At 53.6% G+C, this 26,301-nt stretch overlaps 8 protein-coding genes across 8 annotated transcripts; 4 read left to right on the top strand and 4 right to left on the bottom strand.

Moving 5' to 3' along the window:
- Window positions 1-455: 455 nt before the first annotated feature.
- On the bottom strand, window positions 456-2,117 carry J4E83_006994 (uncharacterized protein; the record flags this gene model as incomplete). Its single annotated transcript, XM_049333901.1, has 1 exon — window positions 456-2,117. One exon carries the CDS (start codon window positions 2,115-2,117, stop codon window positions 456-458), a length of 1,662 nt encoding a protein of 553 aa, XP_049187157.1.
- Window positions 2,118-4,808: 2,691 nt separating this feature from the next.
- Window positions 4,809-5,851, bottom strand: J4E83_006993 (uncharacterized protein; the record flags this gene model as incomplete). The annotated part of the gene is made up of 2 exons (XM_049333900.1): window positions 4,809-5,076; window positions 5,127-5,851. 2 exons carry the CDS (start codon window positions 5,849-5,851, stop codon window positions 4,809-4,811), a joined length of 993 nt encoding a protein of 330 aa, XP_049187156.1.
- Window positions 5,852-6,669: 818 nt separating this feature from the next.
- Window positions 6,670-7,326, bottom strand: J4E83_006992 (uncharacterized protein; the record flags this gene model as incomplete). Its single annotated transcript, XM_049333899.1, has 2 exons — window positions 6,670-7,274; window positions 7,323-7,326. 2 exons carry the CDS (start codon window positions 7,324-7,326, stop codon window positions 6,670-6,672), a joined length of 609 nt encoding a protein of 202 aa, XP_049187155.1.
- A 2,675-nt stretch (window positions 7,327-10,001) lies between these two features.
- On the bottom strand, window positions 10,002-13,132 carry J4E83_006991 (uncharacterized protein; the record flags this gene model as incomplete). The annotated part of the gene is made up of 2 exons (XM_049333898.1): window positions 10,002-12,949; window positions 13,129-13,132. The coding sequence occupies 2 exons, from the start codon at window positions 13,130-13,132 to the stop codon at window positions 10,002-10,004; spliced, it is 2,952 nt and encodes a 983-aa protein (XP_049187154.1).
- Window positions 13,133-15,559: 2,427 nt separating this feature from the next.
- Window positions 15,560-17,428, top strand: J4E83_006990 (uncharacterized protein; the record flags this gene model as incomplete). The annotated part of the gene is made up of 1 exon (XM_049333897.1): window positions 15,560-17,428. One exon carries the CDS (start codon window positions 15,560-15,562, stop codon window positions 17,426-17,428), a length of 1,869 nt encoding a protein of 622 aa, XP_049187153.1.
- A 994-nt stretch (window positions 17,429-18,422) lies between these two features.
- Window positions 18,423-19,630, top strand: J4E83_006989 (uncharacterized protein; the record flags this gene model as incomplete). Its single annotated transcript, XM_049333896.1, has 2 exons — window positions 18,423-18,430; window positions 18,802-19,630. The coding sequence occupies 2 exons, from the start codon at window positions 18,423-18,425 to the stop codon at window positions 19,628-19,630; spliced, it is 837 nt and encodes a 278-aa protein (XP_049187152.1).
- Window positions 19,631-21,822: 2,192 nt separating this feature from the next.
- On the top strand, window positions 21,823-23,284 carry PGX1 (Exopolygalacturonase; the record flags this gene model as incomplete). Its single annotated transcript, XM_049333895.1, has 3 exons — window positions 21,823-22,153; window positions 22,204-22,973; window positions 23,030-23,284. 3 exons carry the CDS (start codon window positions 21,823-21,825, stop codon window positions 23,282-23,284), a joined length of 1,356 nt encoding a protein of 451 aa, XP_049187151.1.
- Window positions 23,285-23,569: 285 nt separating this feature from the next.
- On the top strand, window positions 23,570-24,298 carry J4E83_006987 (uncharacterized protein; the record flags this gene model as incomplete). Its single annotated transcript, XM_049333894.1, has 2 exons — window positions 23,570-23,576; window positions 23,826-24,298. 2 exons carry the CDS (start codon window positions 23,570-23,572, stop codon window positions 24,296-24,298), a joined length of 480 nt encoding a protein of 159 aa, XP_049187150.1.
- Window positions 24,299-26,301: the final 2,003 nt, after the last annotated feature.

Below are 26,301 nucleotides of genomic sequence, written 5' to 3'. Positions count from 1 at the left end.
ACGATTGCGGCAGTCTGAACGAAGCCATGTCCTAAGCATAGAGTTCAAGTCACATGCGGTGCCTTTCCGTTGCGACATCGAAATAAACGCCGCTCCGGCCCCGGTCTCTGTCGCAACGTGCCTCATACCTTTCGAAACACCTCAGCAGTCTTCACCGTCCCCGGTCTACAATGGCGAGCAGAAAGAAGGGAGCTTGCAGCCGGTGTCGCGACTGTACGGTCGACGATAGAGCTGGAGAAGCCTTTGCGACCGACGCAGAGCCGACGGGAAGGTAGGCTACGAGGTCTTGCATGGTTGCTTCAGAAAAGCCGCAGGGTCGGACAGAGCAGCTGCTATGATGCATCGCGGTGGTATTCTCGTGACTCAAGCTGAATAGCATTATCGTGTGTTAACATTTTGCGGAGTACATCTCACATAATCATGACAGCCGGTATCGTCAGCGCCGTTGTCGTCTTCTATCCCAGCGTCCCCAGCGGATACACACTCGGAATATTCCCCGTATCCTGCTTCACGACCGGCACACTCTCGTACTTCTTTCCCTCTACCATCTCTCTCGCCCAAGCCGGACTTCTCCTCACCTTCAACAACTGCTCCACCGCATACCCAATCCCCAACAGCTTCTCTTCTTCCCATGGCCTCCCCAAAATCTCCATGCCAATTGGTACGCCAATTGGCGCCTCTTCACTCGGATCGGAGAAGCCCGCTGGCACGGTGACGACGGGCGTACCTGTTAATGCGGCCAAGATACCGTTACGTCCAGATTGTGACGGCGAGCCGATCTTGACAACGAGATTCTTTTGCTCGGGGTAGATGATAGCGTCGAGGTTGTTCGACGTGAATGTGTTGAGAAGAGCGAGCTTAAGATTGCGAATTCCGGCTTGACGATCGTTGTATGTAGCGTTGCCGGTGGAGGATACGAGAGCGGTGTTGACGTATTCGTATTGAGAGGGGATGACGAGGAACTCTCCTCCGGACCCATTGACAGCTTTGCGAGAATATAGTTCGTTTAGTGTACTAGGATGCTCGCCTTGAAGGGAAGGACGTTCTAGATACTGGTCCATGAGCTCGCGGTACTCGAAGCGTTGAACATCGTATGCAGTTTGGATAGCGGTTGCATTGTAGATGGTCTCGTTGATGGGAATCAGTGTCACGCCTTCTGCAGTGAGACGCGACAGGACGGTGTCCATGGCGTTATTGACCGGTGTGACTTCAGGGGAGTCTGTGCGGTTGAAGAAGCCGTTCAGTACGCCGATTCGTAGACCTTTGAGTGAGGTGCTGGAAAGCTTGAAAGTGTAGTCGATATCACGAATGGGGCTTGGGACGAGTGCAGTGTCGTTGTCGGCTGCATCATAGCCTGATGTAGCCATGACAGTCAGAGCTGTGGCGACGTCTTTGATCGTTCTCGCGATGGGTCCGATAACATCGTGTGTGGTTGATATGGGAATGATGCCGGTTCGGGTGATGAGTCCACGCGTAGGCCGGATGCTGCATAGAGAGTTTGCCGATGCCGGGCTGCGGAGTGAGTTCACTGTGTCAGTCCCGGTGCCGAATACGCAGAACGAAGAGGCGACAGCAGCGCCTGTTCCACCCGAACTTCCGCCCGGTGTTCGTGTGGAGTCGTATGGGTTGATTGTCTGACCGCCCAGAGATGACACGCTGATGCCTTCCAAAGCTAGCTCATGCAGGTTGGCCTTGCCTAGGATGATAGCTCCTGCCTTCTTGAAGGCGGCCACGCTTGGAGCATCCTCAGTCGGTTGTGAATGCGCCAGGGCCAAATTTCCACCAGTCGTCGGCATATCCGATGTATCATAGTTGTCTTTAAGCAATATTGGGACGCAAAAGAGTGGCCCAGTAGCATTCCCAGCCAAAAGTTGGTCATCGAGCTCATCGGCGATAGCCAAAGCATTGGGATTCAATGTGATGATTGCGTTCGTTCGGTTGTTGTTGGCTTCAATGTTAGACAGGAAAGAAGAAACCACTTCGCGGCACGTTGAGAGTCCGGAGTAGAGCGCGTGGTGGACTGAGTCGATGGTCGCTTCCCTTGCATCGAAAGGCATTTTTTGCCCGGCCACAATGTGGCAGAGGGCTGCGAATGCGAGGCGTGTGAAGTGCACCATTCTGGATAATGCTCAGTCTGTGTACGGAAGGCGCGGCTTGCGGATATTTACCAACACATCGGAAATGCCATTTATACATCCTCTCAACTCAATGGCTTGTCATACATCACCGCGGGTAGTTATCGCGACTGCAATTGACGCGGAAAGCCCATGTTCGCATGTAGTCACGATGCTTGCTAATACAGGTGCCGATGTCTTGTTCCGATCTTATCGCGGGTAGCATTACCCAAACCCCGAGCATCGGAATGACGTCGTTGCCAAGACCTCATCCACCTTCCTCATCAGTTCACGTACACCCAGCCCTGGAGGTAGCTACACATCGGTTATATCTCATCAGTTGCATCGTTTTTGTGGCATATATTTGGCAAAGCTTATAGCTTATTATCGCCTTCCACCTGAGTCGCAAACGTAGTGTGACCATTCCCTGCGCTTTAGCTCAGATATTTGAAATTGGCCTCGACGGAAACATGGCCCGAAGCCATCCCTCTTTGAAAGACACGATCAGCGATGCATTATTGCATCTTTACGTCTTGGTTCCTCGTAAGCTCTACGACCACGATGCTCCCTAATTCCGATCCACTTAGTACATATTACGGTTCCGTTAGTTGTACAAGCGAGCATACCGCTTTTCGTGCACATGAATTTCGCCCCTGATCGATTAACTTTGACAGCAGAGACAACGACATATATGTCAGCGCTGGCAATTTTGATTGTAAATGAATGTTTTGTTGGAGTAGAAACGAGCATGAGTCGAACTGCGTTTTTACACGCAGAACACGCTATAATCTATTTTGGGAGATACATTGAGCCGTCCCGTGATCATATCCTGCTCCATCAGCATATGGAGGTAGTTTCAATCGGTGCTGAATGCATATGAACTCTTTCGTAGTCGTCGGGTACGAAGCAGAAACATCTTATGGTTGTCCATAATTTGGAAGGCGAGAAAAGGCAGCACAGCACATGACTAATGCATTGTGAGCATTTGGAAAGCAACAGAGGCAGACAAACCACATCGGTCGATCGTGCCTGCATTTAGAGAAAACAGCAAGTGTTTGTGATAGAAGAGAGGAAATAGAAACGAAGGCCGGGGTTGACTCTATATTGCGAGTTAACACTAAGGCGAGCAAGGCCGAATTGTCATCACCACGCATCATGTACCCTTTTTTCGTCTGCGTCGTACCCAGCCACCGATCAAGATATCATTCCAGCTCGTAGTTTTCAGAGTCTCGCAACACCGCAAACATGAATCCGTACATCTTTGGTTTTGAACAGCCAGCGCTCGAGGGATTAGATGCGCATGTGTAATTGAAGTTACGGCGAAAAGGCATCTCGAGAAACACATGGAGACGATGCTGGCGAAATTTGGTTAATGGCCATTGAAGTGTGTCAATAAATTCGTATGTTGTGCATCACACGCGCTTTCAAAAATCATAACCTCGTTCTCGTTTCATTTTGAGTGACTGACTGGACAAGACGTCCGAGCATGGGGTTGCCAAATGTCGTTTTGGTAGAAACGAAAAGGTAGTGTAAGGGAAGGGTGAAGAAGAAAGACAGACAATGAATTCTTTTATAATAAAACCAAGAGCGACAAGCGCAGCCGCACGTTAGGAAAGAGCCCTGATTTGAACTTCGTGTCCATGGACATCTCCAGAAGTAGACATGATTTTGAGGTAGATCTTTGGACTTTTGTTCCACCAAAGTGGCGTTCGCGCAACTCCATGAAGAGGAACATCGTACATTTCAGCTGCCGGAAACCGAACATCGTGAACGTCTTTGCTATTTTTGGTAAAACAGTAATTGTTTGTGTGATGGAGAAGACAGGAAGCATAGTCACTGAGAGGGCTTTATATAACAATTAGCGCGAAGAAGACGAGCGAAACGGGTAAGGCCCATTCATGCCCGGCCGGAGCAGTGGGAGAGGCGACAGTGCATCGATGACTGAGATAGCTACGATGCGTGTCGCGTTCTGCGAAGCATTAACACTGGTAGAAGTAGACACGATCGTACAAGCTATCTAGCTGTTAGCATTCAATAGTATATATATGGCATCTTGCGACACGAGATCTAGCTAACCCTGCAGACGCATGGCATGGACGTGACCTCTCGCGATGTCGCCTGCACGGGGTTGTCAACGATTTCGAAAGGAACAACAAGCTGTCGTCGGATGGTAGTTGTATGTATTGCGTTGATGATGAGCTGTAACCTCTGTATACTTCTCATCCGTCGCGCCGCCGACTCCTTTCGCTACCGTCTTTTGTGGCGCTTCCTCCCATTTGCTGCCTTCCTCTCTTCACAGTTGACAGTATGCCGGCCCGTCGTAAGAACCCGACGAGACTCGGAACGGGGAAGGAGGAGCGCGTTCGCGTGGTGGCGGACTTTGGTGTTTCGCATCGCGAATTGTGGGCACAGGGGTGCTGTAGACGGGCCGCGATAGCCGGATCTAGTCGCAGTTCGCCACGACTGAAGGCAGAGCACCCTGCCTCAGTGGAACCGATCGATGGATGCGATTGCTGATACAATGGATATTGTAGCGAGGTGCCATCGTGGTCTTGGGGCGAAGGCCGAGCCTGCAACTCGTTGTAAGTAGTCGGCGGCACCTGGTGTTCGTGACGTCACTAGTCTGTAGCAGACGCGCTCTTAGGATAGTTGTATCCTGATGTCGATGTTGATGAGCAATGATTCTTGCCCACCTCAAGGCGTATTCTGCTGTCCGGATCGCAATATCTTTCCCAGCATCCAGTGCGCGAACTGTAGAGCCGGCATGATCATCGCAGCAACAAGCCGCGATACGCTGTCGTGCAACTTCCACAACACCGTCTCTTGCCATGCGTCCACGTCAATGTTCCTAGCTTGGTCCATTTGGTCTTCAATCTGCCTGCGCAATCTCACAGCTTTGCTTGGCAATTCGAGACCCAAGGCAAGGTACAGCCCAACAATGATCCATTCCATGATAACTTGCCTACAAACATTAGCAAATGAGGCAGACTTAACAAAGATCGTAATACTCACATGCACAATTGCAGAGTAACGTTACCACTGATGACGTTGAAGCGCATGCTCTTCCAACCATCGGAACCTTCGTTGGCACGCCACCGCTCAAACGCGAAGCACATCATGTAGACGACATCGACGACGAAGAACGGCAGACTCATAACGACCGTCGTCAGAATCCGCACCTCGTCCCTGTCGGCAAGGTAGAGACGCGCTGAGATGACCGTGGTAGACCAGATGAGGACGAGGAAACATGCCAAGTAGAGCGAAACACCGGCTTTAGTGGCTTCCGTCGCTGCAAAAGTGGGTCCGTCTCGAGAATCCGGATCGATGCCGCCAGCCACGATAAGAATGAAGGAGATGATGAGCGGGATGTGGACCATGAGCAGGATCCATTGCATGCGTCGGCCCTTGGGGCGCGTGGTCGTGTTGAGCAAGCTACTGGTGGCCATAAACAACGGCGTGAGCCCCATGGTGGTGAGGATGGCAACACCGCTTTCCAGGGTGGTGTTCGGCGCTGAAAATTTCGGAAACTTGGTCGTGGCTGCCAAATCGAGCGACACCTGCGTGAGGCGACATATGGACAGCAGGGTGAGCCAGATCCATGGCGAGCTGTGGCCCAGGCCCTGGCGGATGATGAGCCAGATGGAGACGAGGAGGTAGAGGAAGAAGATGACAAGTGTCGCTATGTTGACAGTAGCCGGGTAGGTAACGATACCCACCTCATTTTGCGAGGACACCATTGAATGCGAGACATTGGGGTTCTGGACGATGGAGGTTTGGAGGCAAAGGGGACGCGGGTCTGGAGAGGTTGGCACCAGCTCCAAGAGGCTTCATCGCTAATTCCGCTGTCCGAGCGCTCCGCCTCAACGCCAAGCGCGCTATCACGTGTTGGCGTGCAAGCGGATTCCAGACCTCGAGCCTGTCATGACGTTGTGACGTGCATTGTCGCACACAATAATTCATTCCGATATCGAGCATCGCTCTCCCACAACGTTACGCATCTTCATCGCTCTCCATCGCTTCTCAACGATTCACACGATATACACACCCGCACATCCGGACATTGGCATCGTCCGATCGCATCGGCATCGCGCGGAATTGCACTCGGTGATCACGCTGCAGGTTGCCACCTAGCGGGCAGTGCCCCCGTAAATCGTCATCGCACTAAGAACGGACCACCGCGCTGCGCCTGTTCGACGTCAGTAATTTCGCGTCACGATCTCCATGTTTCAACGCGTGTGGTGTTGCGATGAGGATGTGCGATGTTGCGCGTCGGGTGGGCAGCAAAGGATGGATTGTCAAATGTGTAATTCTATGAAAAGTATGTATGCAACTGAAATGCAGGAAACCATCGTAATAAAACAGTACTCTCGCGCAACCTTCCGTACGCGTGTATCTATCTCTCCAGCTCAGCCAGTCTTATCGACCGCGTCTTTTTTGTCCACTTTCTTCGCTCTCGAGGGTCGCGGTAGTCGAAGCCAGATACCGCATCGCTACTCAGCTCCAATGGCTCGCGGTGTGATGTGGTATTTCAAGATCACTCAGCAAACGTAGTCCACTACCGCCCGTATCCCATATCGAGCAAAGCTGGATCGATATTGGGGTCGGACGCCAAAGTCTCTTCAAGCCCGGACTCATTGTGCCTGCCCAACACATCGACACCGCTGTCTCCCCTCTCCATTGCCATGTCATCCCGGCGCCGTTTCTCCGCTGCTCGATGCGCGGCAGCAAGTGTCTCCTCCGCGTTCCTGGCCTCACAGTATTGCGCGTGCATCTGCGCGTTGTGACTACCAGGGCCACCCATCTCATCCTGCTGTGGATCAGCGTATGGCACCTGTTGCCAACCCACCGCCAGCTGCTGCCCATGCATCTGCGCCTGCTGGCTGGCCCAGTAGGCGGCTTCGTCCTGACGCTGCCACTTGTGGCGCAACTCCTCGAAGATAGGACCCCACGGAGGAGGCGGGAAGCGCGAGAGGAAATACACAAGATCGGTCCTCGAATCGTATCCTGGCTGCAATTCTCTTGCTCTCGTGACAGGTACCCACAGAAGGGGAAATGGCCGTGGTACCTGAATGCCCTCGACCTTGTCAGGGAGCAGCCCCTGTTTGTTCAGACGCTCGCTGAACTCGTTCTGCTGCTCCACCGTAAAGCCGGTGTGGTTGTCTGGGTAACATGGCGGCCCCATAGGCGGTGTTGGGGTGGGCATTACACCCATGTTGGCGCTGGGAGTAGACATTACCGCCATGTTGTCGCCGAAGTTTGACATCTTGAACCGGGGAGACGATAAGACTGGGATGCAGTCTAGATTGTTGAGGTGTCGGTGGGGTGGGGAGGCTACAAGACTGGGTTTCAGTCAAGATGCCTGGGGTGTTGGTAAGGTGTGGAGGCTACAAGGCTGGCTTCCAGTCGGGATAGTTGGGGTGTCGGTGGGGTGTGGAGGCCACAAGACTGGGTTTCAGTTGGGATGATTGGGGTGTTGGCGGAGTGTGGAGGCTACAAGGTGGGTCAGAAAGGTGTTGTGTCAACGTTGTAATAGAGGTAGGCGTCTTACTGCAGCTTTGGTTGTCACTAACAGATTTGTGGTCTTATAAAGTCACTAGAGTCGTATGAGTAGTCGCGGTCGATGAAGTCGATGAGAGCAGAAGAAAGTGCGTTCAGCTCACTTATATACTGTTACCTCGCACTTTCCTGCTCATTTCGAAAAGCCCATGATCCGCCCTCAACTCTGGTTGAGAATTAAAATCTGTCTGACTCTTTTCTTGAGGACACTCCAACACGTGCTTTTGGAGCGAATTCCCGCGTAGTCATCGCAATACCTCTCTTGCCGTTTGTCCGCCAGACCCACTTCAAGAGCAAGACACAGAGTTTAATAAAGGCGAAATACCAAACCCCCCACACGAGCATAGTCATCGCCGCATATAGCTCGTCTCAGGCAGCGACCAAATAAAAAGCTCCAGTCCTTCTGATATTGTGCGTCAAAGCGCAGAGTCTACCTTGGTTGCGGTCGCGTGACTACTTTTCTCCTTACCAATCGCACCTACCCGATTCTGATCACTAGCGGACCGGCCCGCCCGCCAGTCACGCAGCGGACATTTACTCCGGCCTAAATTTGACGACAGCGCTGCCCGTGGACTTGGGTCGGAAGAGGATGCATCGGATAATGCATCGGTTGGATAAGGCGACGGTGAGCCGATACCTAGGTATGCGCTTCGGAAGACTGCGCAGCGAGCCTAGCTTCACATGGCCACCAGCCCATTAACCATCTTTCAACAATTCCCGTCCATCCAACTCGTAACACTCGACTGCGCCATGTAACTCAGCCCTATTAGCATGCGTCTCCATCTCATGCCTGGCAACTGCGACATGTAATTCTATCCTATTGCCATTCGTTGCCATCTCATGTCTCTCAACTGAGACATGTAGCTCAGCCCTATTGCCATCCGTCTCCATTTCGTGCCTTGATGTATCAAATCCGTCAAGCTCACGTTCGAGGCCCTTCTCTCCGTCCTTATTTGGCCGTGTTTGGCTGCGCGTGATCTCCTTCACTTTCGTGACGTTCCTCCGTTTGGAAACCAGGCGCACGCTCGCGCAAAAGATGACCAAAAACAGCGCGCCGCAGGGTATGCCTGCTGCCAAAGCGATTTTGGCGCTGGGAGACAGACGCCGGGCGGATGTATGTGTTTGTGGCGGCAATGCGGAAGAAGTCGGCGTAATCTTTGTCTCACTGGTGCTTGCAAGAGCAGAATTATGCGCTCTACTCTGACTGCCTGCCTCGGCAGTGGCTTCAGAAGCCTCGCCCCCAGTACGCAAAGATACCGCCGCGTTCATCGAATCTGAAGACGCAGGCGTAGGTTGTAGCGACGTAGTTGTAGTCATAGTCTCCTCGGCCGTCCACCCAGCATCGTGCCCGCTCGTACTCGTCGTCTCCAACATCGTGGTTTCCCCAGCTGATGCCGTGGACAAAACGGAAATATCCTCACTCGAAAAACCACCACCACGGCCATTACGACCCCTCACACTCCCACTCCCACACACCCCCTCCACATAATCCTCCGCGTCCTCAAAGTCTTTAGCCTCACACCCCTCATCAAGCACATCCCTGCCCACTTCCTCATCGCCGCATTTGCCTAGGCCAGCAACGGGCCGATTCCGACGGTAGCAGGTACACGCGGGGTTCATGGGTGCATAGAGGTCGCAGAATTCGTTGTTGGACCCGTGGAAGGTGATGGTTTCTATGACGCATTTTTCCTGCGATGGGGGTAAGTGAGTGAGGGCGCGGTCGGGGGTTGCTGGGGAAAGAAGGAAGGCTTACAGCGCATAAAGATAGGTCGGATAACAGGATTGCGGAGGCTTGTCGTTGCCGTGAGGAGATTACGAGGAGGAAAATGAGAGAGACAAGCATTATGGAGTGACGTCGCTGTCGAGTGTCTCGAAGGAATAGAAAGGTAGCTTATTGTGAGTGTAATACATCATGGGTATGCTGTATCTCCGAAAATCACGATGGGGAGGCCGGTAACGCGCAGTGTGGCGCCTCTCAGGTTGCCTTTAGTGTCCGCATCCGGATGAAAGAAAGGCCACAACACCTTCATTGACAACACACGAATGTCGAGATGAACAGCAAGGCTCACCCTTCCTCTTGGCTTCCTCACCGAACAGTCATGATCATATACATTTTATTCATTCCTCGTTATCAACTACTACTCAAGCAATCCCATCCATCGATCCTGTTCGTCCCCTGGTAAGACATGCTTCGTATGCCATGTGCAATCTCAATGACGTATCCAGTACGATACCAATAGCCTTCTCTGTCCAAGCCATGTTATCCTCCAATATCCACTTCCTCAATCAATCTCTTCTTATCCAGTTTACCTGCGAAAGACCACCAATCGCTCAATGGTCGGGGGCACATGCATTACATGGCTCGCCACCAGCACGCTCTGTCGCAACAGCGATGTTGACCAGACCGCAAGATTCCTTTCCGATAGTGTAGTCTGAGTAATCAACGGCTGCCGGCTCGTAGGTCTGGCGTTGGTCAGGTCGGCCCTGTGGTGCGGTGGGGTTGGGGAACGGTGCGGTAGCATCGATGGGGACACCGGCAGCGTTGCCGCGACCGCCGTACAGGCCATTGCCACGGTTGTTGCGGTGACCATGGCGGGGTACTGTGTAGTACGTGGGAGGATGCGCGTTGCGAGGGCCAGATGGGAAACCAGCCCAGGGTTGTGGGTTAACGCCAAAGTGACGGGGAGCGTTGCTGTTGGCGGTCTGTTCGATCAAGCTAAGCTGGTGTGCGAAAGGCTGGTTTGGGACAGGCTCGAGTATCTGCGGGGGTGACATCATGCGACTAGAACTGGGATGGTAGTTTTCTTGGTGAGTCTCCTCCTGACGTGGTCTAGTAGGGAGTGGTGGAGGCGGCATCAGCTCTGCGGATGTCATGCGCTGCTTCGCTGCAGCCGAAAGAGGAGTCGCTAGTCCGGGGTTGTTGATGGGGACGGCCTTTGAGACATAAGGCGCAGCATCGGCTGGAGAGGAGATAGACTTGCGCTGGTTCTTGTTTGGCTTGTACTTCTTGGGCGACTTTGGACGACCGTTGCGGTAACCCTGTTCGTAAGCAAACTGTACGCCGTACATGTACCAAAGGAAAGGTACGCCGTTTCTATCGAGCACCGTCGCATCCGGCAGGTCGGCTATGTCGAGAGATTGACTGAGAGGTGTGTTCTCCGTGGTAGCGTCGATCGGACTGGTCGTGGTCGGAGGCTGAGGTACGAATTCCGTAGCAGTTGCGCGAAGGTCCGAGCCCATACTAGATTGCGATGAACGCCCGCTGTCTGCTTGATTACGATCACTGGGTACATACCGTTCACTCCTTCCTCTGGATGAAGACGCGTTCTCAACGTCATCGACTCGGTTCGTGGAGTCGGAAACAGCCTCGTGTTGTTGGGTGTTGAGGTTCAGGTTCCCTATGTCCAAATTGTGAGCCATCATGACGACGATCGTGGGTACGCTGATAGGACGTGTGAGCGTCGTACCATGAGCAAGACTTCTCGAAACACCCCATGGCACGTTCTTGGGTTGTACGGTGTTATGCGCTGCCTCTTGATCGAAGTTGGACATTTGAGCGTGCTCGTAGCTAGCATCACATCCCAGTGCGTCGTTTGGCTGGTCTGGGCTGGTGACATCGGCCGAAATAGCAGGGCCCTTGCCGCGAGTGGACTGGTTTTGGTCATCTTCAGAAGCAACATCAGCCATTCCACTATGCTTGTGTGACCCAGAACTTCGCGAAATGATCGGAGTCGAACCGGTGCTGTCGACGGTGCGGACATGGCGTAGAGGGGCCGGCGCGGGCGTCGCGGGTAGGGGGATCTGGATAGCATCTAATTGGGCTGCATCCATCTGCATAGCTAGCTGTAGCTCCTTGATCTTCTTCTGCAATGACTTGACAGATTCGACGTGCTTGATGGTGCGTACGGGGGGCGCGGTCTTGCTGCTGGTGCCGGCTCGGGGAATGCGAGACACTTGGGTGGGCGATTCCGGACTCAGCGGACCGCCGGCAACGCGGGAGTCCATGGACCCTTCATGATTGTCACGGCCAGGCGTAGGAATGACAAGCGAAAGCCTCGGTGTCAATGACTTTCGCTTTCCTTCAGCGTTCGTTCTCGCGGTGGCAGATCGCGGACTACCAGACTCGTGCTGCACCTGCTCATCATCGCTGTCAGCATAAAAGTCGACACTGGGGACGTCAAGGTCTTCAGGGTTCTCTGCAGCAGATTGGAAGCTATGCTCCGTGCTTGCAGGACTCCTTACTGGCGACCCTTGTGCAGTGTGAAACGAAGCCCTGCCAGTGGAAGTCGCAACGCTGCTAGATGCTCGCGAGTGTCCTGCAGAAATCGAGTCGGTATTGAGGTGTGTTGACTTTGTCGGCGACATGCGGAGGGAGAAGCTTGACTGGTGACGCGCGCTGCTGCGTAGAGGTGACCCGGTGGGGCTGTTCCATGGCCGCTTCGTTGGAGAGCCATGCAGTCTGCTGGGGCTAAGCGGAGACGTGGGCGATGCTATGGTGTTCTCGACAGTAGCTAGGGCTTCCTTTGTAAGAAACGTTGCGCTGTCCTTGCCATGAGCTCTACTGAGATCAACGGAGCTGCGTGTTCCACGGAGTGTCTTGACTTCATCTGGAGAGTCACTGTCCCATGCTGTCTTGGATGTACGCGCCTTTGCACGCTGCGCCGTTGCGAGGTTGGGGGCGGTACTCTTTGTAAGCCATTGAGTGGGTATGGATTTGCGGGGACTGCGTCCTGATGTGCCGATGGTATACGCGTCGTACTGCTGTTCGACTTGCTCCTGGTGTGCAGCGGCGTTGTCGATACCAGAAGATGACTCGGTAGGATCGTTGGATACTTCGCAGGCGTCAGAGTAAGCGCCATAAGACTCAAATCGAGCGACTAGCTCAGTAACCATACCATTATGAGTGACTTCCATATGCAACGAAGACTGCGGATCCAATGGGATATCAATGTTGACGTTGCTGTAACCAGGTGTATCCAATACAGGTCTAGCGTCATTGAGAGTGTTTGCCCGCCTTGTACGAGATCCGTCGGCAAGAGCAGAGCGCGGGATGAAAGCAGTCTGATGATGAACCTGTGCATCTCGCTCCTGGACGATGGCGTCCCAGGTCGGCGCGCGGCCAGCTTCAGACGGCGTGAGAGTGGACATGTTGTTGTTATGCTGTGACTGGTACTGCTGCTGAGTATGCGAATGCGACTGCGAATGCGATGAGCTACTGTTGTTGGCGGATGATGCTGGTCGAGGAGTAGATGAGCCAGACTGAGTGTCGGGGTTGCCGTCTGCACTGGGGTCGTCTGGCAAATGACTGACGCTGCGACTGTTAGCAAAGGGGATGACGGTACTCGAGAATGAAGTGCTTACGTTCTAGGCAAACCAAGTGTTATCGCGTTGCTGCAGTAGGATATTCTGGTGAACTCGGCGTGGTCACAGACCGCGACGTAAGAGTAATGATATAAACACATGATGCCGGGTAGCGGTTGTCAACCGCAACCAGCAGGAAGGGTCGACGTCGGTTATCCAAAAGATGTGTAGAGGGAAGGTGGAGGTGAGGTGGGAGAAGGAGCGGGGTTGAGCGTGGTGCGCGACTAGCAGGCGCGAGGTAAACAAACGGAGGTGACGGACGCGGAAGGAGCGCGCGATCGCAGGTGAAGGTGGACTTCAATCAGGAACGTGGAATCCGCCCTACCTCGAGCACATTGTAGTAGACTAGGCATATTGTTTGCCGCGTAATGCCACGCGCGCGGGATTAGATCAAGTGCATACTTTACGGTTTCCTGTCCATGTGAGACGTAGCAGTGAAAACAATGACGAGTTGGACAAGCGTATGAGTAGTCATGGGATATCAACGATGTCAAAGAGAGATCCAGCCCCGCAATCCTCGGCCCTCATGATTACCCTAACGAATAGATTGGGAGACAGTCTTGAGAGTCGTATTATAAGAAAAGGCTCTGCTTAGAACCTCTTCTTCTTCTTTGCTGTAGCCTGCTTCTTCGCTGCCTCCTCGTTCTTCCGCTTCAACTCTGCGCGCTTCCGCTCTGCCTTCTCCTCAGGTGTCTCTTCGTGAACCTCCTCGACGGGCGTCATCTCTTTTTTGATCCTCGGTGGGGACGATGGAGGCTCGGCAGTCGGCGATTGCGTTGCTCTGAAGCGCTGGGTGCTTGGCGAAGCTGTCATATCGCGTTGTGAAGCACCATCCTCGGCTTTCTTGCCCTTACCACCAATTCTGAACAGCTTTCGGGTCTTCTTTGGCGTTGTCGCTTGGCTGGGCTGAGAAGGAGGTACGGATTCCCTGGTCGGTAGGACCTCTGGTTCTGGCTCTACATCCGCGGGTTTTGGCGGCGATGGCGGAAGAGACTCGGTTGCTCTTTTCGACTTCCCGCCTATTCGGAAGCTACTGACCTTTGGCTTCTGCGCTGTGGGTGTAGGCACTTTTGGCGAGGAACGGGGTTCCGGCGTAGGCGTCCTTTTACGAGTTGGCTTCTGTGGGGTCCGGCTTAGACTCTGACTCTGACTCTTGGGAGGCGCATCCAGATCCTCATCGTCCTCAGTACTGTCGTCTTCCGTCTCATTGGCCTTGTCGAGGGGCGACGACGGTAATGGCGCAGGAGTCTGTGTTGGCCTTTTGCCGAGTTCGCGTGTCTGAAAGTCTTAGTTATTGGGCACTACAGCACTTCTCCACACCCTTACCTTGAAGTTCACATGAGTCTCAAACTCTTCTTCTGTCTCATCACCAGAATCCGTAGCTGTTTTTGCTGGCTTTGATGCCACAGGAGGCGTTTTGGCCTTGGTCTTGACTGGGGCTTTCGGCATGCTCAACTGGGTAGGTACCGCAGTCCACCATGTAGTCTCAAAATTACCTGACTTCAACTCCGAAGGTACCATCGGAGTGCTCTGTGCCAGTGCTTCCTGGAACAAGCCTAGCGTAGTCAGGTTTGTGTCTTTCAATTGCTCGGTATCCTGCCGCCATGCTTCCTCGTGGAAAGACCGTAGAGCGGGAACGTGCTTTTCCGCTTGTTCACGTTTGACTTTCTTTCGTCCCGCCCTCATTCCACCAGCGCTAGGGAAGGCGGCAGCCAAGTCCAAGCCATGAGAGTCGAACTGATCCACAAGTCGAGTGATTGCCTTGTCTTTGGCAGCAATTGTCGAGATGAGCCCGGCGATGCGTTCATTCTGGATGTGAGCGGAGACAAGGAGCGGAAGAATGAGCTCGTTCTTGAGGTCTGTAGACGTCCGTTTCTTCAAGTGGAATTTCCATGACAAGCGACCAAGAGGCTCCGGAAGGCCTATGCTGGTGTGTAAGGTGATGCCATCCGTATCGTTACGCGTGACACGACATATAGAAGCCTCCGCACTCAGCAGGGGCTTCTTCACATTTTCGAGAAGGATGGCAACCTGCGCCGCGTCGTGTTTGCTAACTTCGATTGGCGATTGTTCCAATGCAGCCCGCTTGACGATGTCATCCACGTCTAGCTCTTCGCTCCAGATGTTGCTGAGATCGGTAAGATGGACTGTGTACGAGTCCAGGTCGAAGGCGGGTTTGATGAGTAGCTGGGGAATCTGCTTGCCGTCGGGCTGCTCGGAGAGCTCCAGCACGCGCCAACACGACATGTCAATCTGGAGAGAATGAGGTGACGGATTGCATGTTTGCAGATGAGCGCAGACGCGTGACACACGCGACCTTTGTGGGGTTTGAGCTGACACGTGAAGCGTAGCTGAGGCGCAGGTGAAAGGCAACCGCGCCAAGACTGTTCCTAATCGGGAGTAGATCCCTGCACGCGCGGAAGGCAGCCGTACGTCACCAGCCTCGGCCAAAGATTTCGCGATCTGCGCCGGCCAGACCAAACCTCAACAACATATCTCCATACTACAAATTCGGCCTATTGTGAAAGATGTCATCACGTGAACCTCCATGGCGCAACGAGCGCAACGAGCGTAATCGCCTTCCCCAGCGCAGTGCGCCGTCATCGTCCATTCCAGCGAAGCGGTCAGCCGACTCACGAGCACACGACAACCTTGCGAAACGGTCGACAAACGCGGCAGAGGAGGCGTGGGTGGCAGACGAGGACCGCTTCGTGCTGCAGCAGGCCAAGAAAAAAGCGGCACTACGCGTCAAAGGCGGGCGCGCGAGACCCATCGACTGGCTGGCCGTCACGCTGCGCTTCATCGATCCCACGGAGAAGTCGATGCTGGACGAGGAGGTGGAAGATCACGAGCTAGACATAGTCGATCCGGAAGGTGTGCTGGAGGGGCTCAACAATGAAGATCTCGCAGAGCTGGAAAAGGAGATTGAGAACTACCTCGCGCTCGAGACGAGCAGGAGTAATCGCGACTACTGGAATGTAAGTAACACACCCCCTAGAGACAATGCGTCGCTAATCCCTCAGTCCCTCAAAGCAATCTGCAAAGACATCCGCCGCAAATCCAAATCCTCCAAGTCCGAAGCCCGCGGCACCAGCTCCGTGGCCGCCGACATCGATCAGCTGCTCTCCCCCAAGACGTTCGAACAGCTGGAGACGCTAGAGGTGCAGGTCAAGAAGAAGCTCGATTCGGACGAGCCAATCGACTACGACTACTGGGAACAGCTGCTGCGGAGTCTGCGCGTGTGGAAGGCCAAGGCGAAGCTGCGGCGCGTCTCGCAGGAGATTGTCCGGGAGCGACTGCAGACATTGCGCAAGCAACAGGCTGACGCAGCTGCATCTGTCCAGAACAGGATATACGCTATGCTCAACGGCACCGATGAGGCGAGCGAGGCGCAGCCAACGACTGTCGAATACGATGCAGCCTTCGATCCCCAACCCCTACTGAAGCTGCGCGCCGAAGACAAGGCGCTACCACAGACGGATGAGAAGGCTTTCCTGGAGAGTCTGGCCACCGAAAGGGGAAAGATCAAGAAGATTGGCTACGTGCCGTCACAGGCCAAATCCAGCGACCCAACCACCACCAGCAGTCAGCCCACGACGAGCCAGACGGTAACGACGAGCGCCTCACGATTTGCGCCTGTCGAGAAAGAAGATTACTCCAAGGCCACCATGGCGCTATACGAGAGGGAAGTCGCGCGAGGCGTGGAGGAAGGCGAGGAAATCTTTACCGCGGAGGAGGAAGTCACGACCGTCCGGCCCCAGTGGGCTGGCAGCTACAAGCCCAGGAAACCCCGCTACTTCAACCGTGTCCAGATGGGCTATGAATGGAACAAGTACAACCAAACGCACTACGATCACGACAATCCCCCACCAAAGGTCGTGCAGGGCTACAAATTCAACATCTTCTACCCCGACCTCATCGACAAATCAAAAGCACCCACCTACAAGATCGAACGGGAGAACGGCCGCAAAAAGGGCCAGTCCTTCGCGCCGGCCGGTGAAGACGACACGTGCCTCATTCGGTTCATTGCCGGCCCGCCCTATGAGGATATTGCCTTCCGCATCATCGACAAGGAATGGGATTACAGCGCCAAGAGAGAACGTGGGTTCAAGAGTAGCTTTGACAAGGTACGTCCGCTCTTTCCCTACTGGGAACCAACCATCTCCCTATGTACTAGCTACGTGGCTAACGCAATGCAGGGCATTTTGCAACTCCACTTCCAATTCAAGAAGGTATGTCAAGATCGCATGACCGGAACGGCATCACACTGGCATCACACTAACATCGTGGCAGATATACTATCGAAAGTAGCTAAGCCCCCTTTGGGTGACATGGACGCTTCACAGCCTACCCCGCTGTACCTGGCCCCTCTTACACCAAACGGCGCGATAGGATAAGAAATAGGGCGGACGTTGCACAGGACCCTCTCCATCGATAGGTGCTTCTTGAGTATCAAATCCAGGCTTCTCTCGTTGCGCCATCACCCGTGACCACCACATTGGCGGTGACGTTTCTACCGGCTCCTATATCCTCGCAACGTGCAGCATCTCCGTTTTCGGGTCCGCTGGCGGTGTACACTCCTCTTCGAGCGGTGACAGGGCCGTGACGAGGGCCTATCACGGATGACTATCGCTTGGGCAAGGACTACGAATCAGCTTCACCGGAAGAAAAATGGTAGAAGTCGTGTTACAGGCCTCTGTGGGGTCTGCTCCCAAACGGTTGCTCACCTACTGCCTCTTTGCAGGCGCAGCACATCATGTCACATCCTTGCGCCTGCAGAACATATGCCGTTAATGACCTTTTTGGGATAGAGTTTGCAGACGAGGAATACAGGTCCTTGAAGGAAGTCACCTATGTCAGGATGATTGTTATTAGTGTGGAAGATTAGCTTGGACGCGTATGCTGACAACTACAATGAACAACATCTTGCCTATTGCTCTCGGACAATTTCCAGGACATGCACAGAAGCCGGACAGGAACATCGAAGAGCGGGACACTGCCGTGCAGGCCGATGGACGTTTCGATGTTACAAGTGGGCCACCCCGTATGCGCTTTCGATGTTATGAGTGGACGTATGCGCCTTCCCGTATGCCGGTGTCAAGCAGGCAATCGTTGGCTGCAGTGGTGGTACAGAGAATCATTCACACTGGTTGATGGAGTAGTGCAATGAGGGTCTCTAGGCTGCGTCTCGGGCCGTGGGGCGGTGATGCTGTACCGGTACTTGTCGCTCCGTGACATCACGTCTGCAGCTGCGCCTGCGGCCAGGGTCCTCAGATCCGCCGTCCTTGCGATGAGATCTCATCCTTTGTTTGCCCATACAAGCGACGCTGCAGCGTCAAGCCTGCAGGTGTGCTGGCAGTAGGAACCCGCGCAAGAATCGCCTAGGTGACAATGACCAGGTTTCCAGGCAATCCCATTCGCCGGGGCATCGCGGAGCATGTTAACGTCTTGACTGCCGCTTCATTTGTGAGCATCGCCTTTTACTACTCTCATTTTCTGCCAGTCTTTTGGTTTCACACAACACGTTGGCGTATTCGTATCGATACGTTCCTTATCTCTACCGTCCAGACCCGTGGGAGGCCGACAACACAACAGCTATGCCACATGCGCAATCACCTCATCGGCCTTCCTCCGCAGACGTGGGTGCTGAATTCGACAACGTCCAGTCATCTCAAGACGCCTTTTGTGAACCCTTCCAGCCCTCCAAAGACGCTTTTTGTGCCCCGCTTCCCTTTCACACCCATAACCCGGTGTTGTCTCTTTCCCCCAGGCTGCCTATTGAGGTCCCGCTCACCGCACCTTCCGATCAGGGACCTGCACTTTCCAATAACGACACTACCCCGCACTCTGCCATGAGCCTCGACGATCAAGAGCCAATGCAGTGGACTGCCCCAACCAACTTCCTCCTCAGCTCCATGACCCAGAATGGCGCGGGCTACAATGCGTCTAACCCGTTTCCACCTGGTACCGGAGACTTCTACAACTACGCCGAGAACGGAATGTCCTACAACGACAACTTCGGTATCGCGTACCCGACTCAGTATTCAAACGCAAGCTGCCCCCGATCCTACACCGGCGTTGACCTCTCTGGCCTTCCTGCCGATATCAGTATGACCGATTCACATCCACCCACTGCATATCACATCGAACCGCCGAACCACCTTGACGCTATGGACTTGTCAGACCATGAGATCAGCGGCCAGCTCATGCAACTGAGCAACGACTTTGACCATCATCCTTATGGTGCGCATATGAAGGTCGAGGATTCCAACGGCTACCAGAGTCCGTACTCAGACCTGACCCGCGCATCCACTCCTCATGACGATCCGCCTCGACATCCCCACGACCTCTCGGGAGATGGCGTCATCGACAAAGAGCAGCCTTACGCGCAGCTGATCTACCAAGCCCTCCTCAACGCGCCCAACAATACAATGATACTCCGCGATATCTACGAGTGGTTCAAGGCCAACACCGACAAGGCTAGCGCCTCGGAGACAAAAGGCTGGCAGAACAGCATCCGACACAATCTGTCGATGAACGGGGTGAGTCATGTCTCCTCTTCCTTCACCGTTCTACGTCTCTTCTCTAGTACATACTAATCTGCCCAGGCCTTCGAGAAAGTCGACCAACCAGGCGAAGAGTCCCGCAAAGGCTTCATGTGGCGTCTAACCGACGAAGCCATCCGCGAAGGCGTCAAATCCACAACCCGCTACCGCAGCAAGCAGCCCAACAAGCGCGGCCACCGGACCCAGCAACCACAGCCCCAGCGACAAGCCTCTGGCGCTAAAGGCGGTCAAGCTGCACGTCGCTCCGCAAGGATGAAACGGAGTGGCAGAATGCACGATGGATACCGTAATGGCAACGATCAGTACATGTCCCGGTCTGTGCCCGCCGCTTTCGATCCGAATTATCGCAGCGTACCAGCCGACGCCTACCCTCCGAGCCCATACTACGGAAGCGACGTGGACTTTGGCTATCCGTCTTCGTCTTCTTCTCGAACCGACGACTTCACCCTCAATAACCCCAACGCCAACGTCCTTGGTCCACACCACCACGCCCATCTCGATCTCTTCTCTCCACCCACACGCTCCTACCCGGGCAGTCCCATATCGCAACACCACCACGATCTATCGCGCACCATGTCCGCACACTCCTTATCGCAACCTCTGTCACACGGTTTGCCTATTGGAGATACGGCGTATGTGCTTGAGCAGAGTCCAGAGGGGGGTTTGTTTTCTAATAGTCCTAGTCCGAGTGCGGATGAGCCGAGGACGCCGGTGGATCAGGGGGGTTGGCGTGAGGATGTTGGAATGGGAATGGGAATGGCCGGGTGTGTGTTTGAGGACGCGGGTGGGATGGGTTATCGCACTTACACTGGTTGAGAGGATGAGGCAAAGTGTTGCTTTGGGGATGGAATGAATGTTGGTAAATGTTCCTTTCCTCTGTATTGTATGATTGTATTCTGCTTTCGGCTGGGGCTGGGAGTTGCGGGTTGCATAGCCTCGTTTTGGGTAGCGTTACGATGTATATTGAGTGCATCACCTCAATCGTTGCATAGCGATGGCGGTCTATCGCCACTGGGAGCTTATCTCTCTTCGTAGCACAGCAATGCTTTCTTCTACTGGCTTTTCACTCCTTCTTACCAACGTGATTTCACACTAACTTCTCTCTCTTCCCGCGGTGTTCATTACATGTAGTCGATGGTTCAAGAGACGAGCTGTCGTCTCGTCAATTCTACAGACGTCTTAACAGGCTCAAGCGAATGACGCAGACCCTGGTTCGGCGGATGCAGATTTTACTTCCGCGGTACTGGTATGCAAGCCATGACTTCTAGTATCGGCCCTGTTATCGGAGTTCACATGGTATTTCCGGCCAGCTTACGCTTCGGGGTGCGACGAATAATAGTGATATCTCAACACGACGTGTCTAAGATGTCCGCTGAGGGTGATTAGAGATCGAAAGGACTGACTGTTTTCTGACGGTCGTGTTCCTCAATATTGGTCTTCTCAATGGCTTTTCGCATGTCATTGCATTGGCAGAGAAATCCAGCTGCTAAGCTTTCGGGACGGAACGAAGACAGTGGGCTTGGCTCTGGGTACTTCATAAGTAGCTCTTGCGTTCATCCAATTCTTTTTACGGGATAAACAAATAACTTTTGAAGACCTCAGGAGAAGATGGGGTTGGTATACAACAGGTAGGAAATTACCGGAGCCCGCCCGGATAAGTAATCGCGGTAAGCCCATCTCCCTGATGAAAAGCATCGCAACTCAGCCCAGCCCTTCCAAGCAGCCACCACTTGCTTAACCACGCCGGCCGTTCCGCGGCAAAATCTTCGCCCGCCACGTTCACTCAACTGCTCACCCCAGAAACGCAGCCGTTGACGCGTAGAAGCCGTAGACCGTCTTTTTGCGATTTGTCGTGGGGCGAGCACGCACCGGAAATCTGGGGTCGCAGAAACTCCACCAATGGCGCTGGCCAAGCGCCCAGGCGTGTGGGGAAAGCTTCGCTGATCTTGGCTTAGCGCCACAGCCATGACCCGTTTAGCCACGCGTGGCCGTGAGGGGACCCCAGGATGAAGGGGATGAAGGGGATGATCGAAGAGTTCCTCCGCGCCATCCAATTTTACGGGAGCGGGTATCTTGAAGTGGTTCCAGGGCCAAGGCCGCGGCTCGGACGGCTGGGGATGATGCGATGGGGGTATATTAGGTGGTCGGTGTCGCGATGTTTCTCGAGGTACGGACGTTGAACTCCAGCTTGTCAATTCAGATCATCGGCATATACGTCTGCCAACATGCGCATCACCGAACTTTTCACGTGTGCGTTGCTGCAAGCATCAGCAGTACTATCGACACCCCTCGATGAGCGAAGCGTCAAGGTTGTCGCGTCGAAGAGGCCGCACCACCCGGCGTATCCTTATCACCCGAAGAAAGCATGCCCGGCATCGCCGCCACGAACCAAGACCTGCAGCGTCAAGGCTCTCGGTGGTGGTAAGGATGACTCCGCAAACATCCTGAAGGCGATCAAGCAGTGTAACAACGGCGGTCATGTCGTTTTCCCGAAAGACCAGAAGTTCACCATTGGAACCGCGCTGGATCTCACATTCCTCAACAGCATCGATTTGGGTATGTAACCCCCAAAACTCTATTATTCTCCATTACTAATTATCGCAAAGACATCCAAGGTTCCATCCAATTCACAAACGACACCGACTACTGGCAAGCCAACTCCTTCAAGCAAATCTACCAAAATGCCACCACCTTTTTCCAGCTCGGCGGCAAGGACGTCAACGTCTACGGCGGCGGCACCCTAGACGGAAACGGCCAGGTTTGGTACGACCTCTACGCCGAGGACATCTACATCCTGCGGCCCATCCTTTTCGGTGTCATCGGCGCGGAAGGCGCGACTATCTCCGATTTGAAGTTCAGATACAGCCCGCAATGGTACACGTTCGTTGCCAACTCCACCGACGTAGTCTTCGACAACATCGACATCTTTGGCGGTAGCAAGAGCAAGAACCCCGCTAAGAACACGGATGGCTGGGACACGTACCGGTCCGATAACATTGTGATTCAGAATTCGCATATCGACAATGGTGACGATTGTGTTTCCTTCAAGCCTAACAGCACCAACATCGTTGTTCAGAACCTGGTCTGCAACGGTAGCCACGGTATTAGTGTTGGTTCTCTGGGCCAGTACCCCGGCGAAATCGATATCGTCGAGAACATCTACGTGTACAACATCAGCATGTCGAATGCTTCCGACGGTGCGCGTATCAAAGTCTGGCCTGGTGCTTCTTCCGCTCTTTCTGGCGACTTGCAGGGTGGAGGTGGCGGTGGCGCTGTCAAGAACATTACGTACGACGGCATGACTATTTCTAACGTTGACTACGCGATTGAGATTACTCAATGTTACGGTCAGAAGAACTTGACTCTTTGCAACCAGGTAAGCTTCCTTACTTCCAACCGACCAATCCATTCCGAAAACTAACGCGATTGCAGTTCCCCTCCAACCTCACCATCTCCGACATCACGGTCAAGAACTTCCACGGCACGACCAGCAAGAAGTACGATCCGCTTGTGGGTTACCTGGTCTGCTCCAGCCCGGCGGTTTGCTCCAACATCAACATCGAGAATGTTAATGTTACGAGCCCGAGTGGAACGAACCAGTATACTTGCTTGAACATTGACGGAATTGAGAGTCAGGTTAACTGCACTACCAATGGGGGTCAGGGCGGAGAGTCAGGAGGGAATTGAGGATACTTGAATAGTTATTGAAATACAACGTTCACTGTTCAAACTTTTCCGTTTCTTTTGCTGTTCCGTCGTGATGACATGGTGCACGCTGCAGATGTTGGAATCGTACCGGAAGCGCTTTTGGTAAGCGACAATAGTCTGGTACAGGCCCAAGGTACCACCGAATGGACCTCCGGACATGTCATTTCCCAGCAAAACTACTGGTCTGGGCTTGCTGAATATACATGGGCGTCATTGGAGTACCCAGGCATTTAGGCATCGATGGGCTTGGTCCTAGCAATCAACATGCTCGGTATGGGGGTTAACTACCATTACTTTGAGCTCTGAGTGAAATAGTCGAAGGTTCTCTGGCCCCCAGTGGCGAGCGTAGTTCGACCATCATAGTCAGAGCTTTCGAGTAGGAGCGTAATGCGTGATGCACAGACTTGGCGTGATTACACTGCACCCCTATATATGACCGCACGCTTCCGAGCCCTGGTCAAAATCTCAACGAACCAGTCAACCAACCCGAAAACGTCTACACGTTAGCAAAACACCCAAGACATGTCTACTTCTCCAAGTAACGTGCTACCCGAGGGTATCGACCGCAAGAAGAAGAGTGCATGGGCTAGAAGGCGGGCGCGAAAAGCTCGAAAAGTTGCCCAAGCAGGGACGAATGAGCCGCAGCAGATTGCCGAGACCATGCACAAGGGTTCCGGGCAGGCGGAAGCGGTGCAGGAGGAGATCAAGAAAGAAGAAGCTCGAGTGAAGCGCGAGCAGGGGGCGCAAGTAGCGCGCGCTGAGAAGATGAGAAAGAAGGAGGACGCGAAAGTGAAGCGAGAACAAGAGGCGCAAGCAGCGCACGCTGAGAAGATGAAGACGCTGACCGCTAGGGGTGCGTTTCTCGTTCACTCGTATGACGACCTCCGTCCATACAATGGATATCCTCACATCTACGGTGAACGTATGTTCCAGAAGCCTGTGGTAAGTACCCTATGGATCTGGACACATGATGCTATACTCACAAGTCTGTAGAACAAGCCTCAAAACGTTGGCTTCCTCGATATGCCTCTCGAAATCCGTCTGATGATCTACGGGCATGCCCTTGAATTCGACGAGCCGATCGAGCTGTGGCCAGAGACCGGAGACATGGATACCGAGTATTACCGAAGAGTACGCAACAGGTCTAGACTTCGAAAGATGTTCGGCAGACGCGGCCCACGCAACCTCGGCTTGCTACGTACGTCCAAGCAAGTATGCGCTGAAGCCACCGAGGTCTTTTACGGCAACAATGAGTTCCGCTTCTCGGGTCTCAACGGCCACATGGTAGCGTATGCGTTCGCGACGAAGATTGGGTCGAGGAATCTGGGATTCATGAAATTCATGACCATGGCTATCCCTTGCCGCTCGGGAGACCGCGGTTGCATGGCCTCACACTGGAACCCACACACCTGGCTTCGCACACACGAGGTATACGACCTCATGCCTTTCTCATATCCGTGGACCAAAGGGAAACTCCGTAAGCGCTTCCCGCGACTAGACTTCGAAGACTCGTGGCGTAGTCTGGCTTGGATGCTGGCGGGCGCTTACAGACTCAACAAGATCACATTCGTCCTGCCCCATTATATCCGGTTCCGCCTCGAGGCGCGGGGTCTGCAGCGCCATATGAGGTGTTGCGACCGACAACTTTTCAGTGCAATGGATGATATCGTAGCGGCAAAGCCATTTCTCCAGGTTGCAATCGTACGCATGTTCAAGGATCCGAATGAGGACGCCTCCTGTGACAGCAGTCAGCGCTGCCTCATCAAAGAACTGAAGTCGGTTGTGTTCTGCAACGTTCGTCTGGCTAGATTCTGTAAGAACCAGAATTGGGAACTTGACCCCCAGCCATACGTTGACAGGGATGGCGAATTTGTCGAGGACCAGGCACTGGATGCGAGCGAGAATCCATTGGACATGCTTCCCGATATCGAGCGTTTGTTCGTGAGGGCGGCAGCTGAGTAGACGAGATATGGCTTAAGGGTTCGTTTCCGTGTGCGCAGCGATAGCCAGCGAGATGCTTTCCGGAGACGCGACTTCAGTATGCGGCTAGAAGTTTGGAGAGCTGTATTGACGTCGTTAGCGTGAAGAACCGATTATAGGAGGGCAATAAAGATACCACAGTTGTACGCTCGCCTTTGAAGTGTGGAAAGTAAAATGCCTTCGCGCGATGCTACGAGTGAGCGCTGAGTTGTTGTGTTGTTGGTATCGTGGGAAAGGCAGAAGGCGCGACTTCGACTAGTGACACGATGACGTAACGCGTCATTACTTGTCTGCTGTGCTGTGATTGGTTGTCGCGTACACTCCCTCTCCGCGCGCAGCCTACGAGCATTCTATGTCGCAATGCAGGTCCACAACGACATTGCTGCTTGCCTAATTGCCTAGTCTCTAGGAGCAGCAGAACCGCGATCATTGTTCATACGTGTCACCCGCGTATGCAACGCGCCTCCACAACCTATGACAGTGCCTGCAATTGTGTCTTCGTCGTGTAGACCAATAACAATATGTAGTGCGACCATGCAGAAGCTCGCCATCGCATTCATAGACAGCACCTTACATCTGCAAACGTATCCGATAACTTCCGTGCCTCGGCTCGGTCTTGTTCGTTCATTTCAAAAACTAAGACTCTTACTTTTTTATGAATTGGTTGCTATATCGTTTGCGCTATCGAGCTAGACACATCCATACATCCTATGATGCTTGCAGTTTGGCTGATGAAGAGGTTACGAACTCAAACGATTTCGTGTGCGGCAAGTTCCTTCCCATGATCAGAGGATCAGTTGCTGGGAAAAACAGAAATGAAGAACAAGCACGATAAAACCATGTGATAGACCGAGGAGCGGGAAAGTGGGTTTCAGAGGAACGGAAGTCTTCACTAAACCTTCACCGTATCCCAATTCGTCCTTGGTGCGATGGAAAGAAACCCCTTGACACGAGAGCTTCAAAAACGCAGTGGAGAGCTCGAATCCGCATCCGAAAAGCTAGAACGCATTAGCGAA

The sequence above is a fragment of the Alternaria metachromatica genome, assembly GCF_023757995.1.
Source record: "Alternaria metachromatica strain BMP 0045 chromosome Unknown scaffold_16, whole genome shotgun sequence".
Classification (NCBI taxonomy): Eukaryota; Fungi; Ascomycota; class Dothideomycetes; order Pleosporales; family Pleosporaceae; genus Alternaria; species Alternaria metachromatica.
The sequence above is the reverse complement of the archived record's forward strand: the minus strand, read 5'-3'. Positions and strand labels throughout refer to the sequence as shown.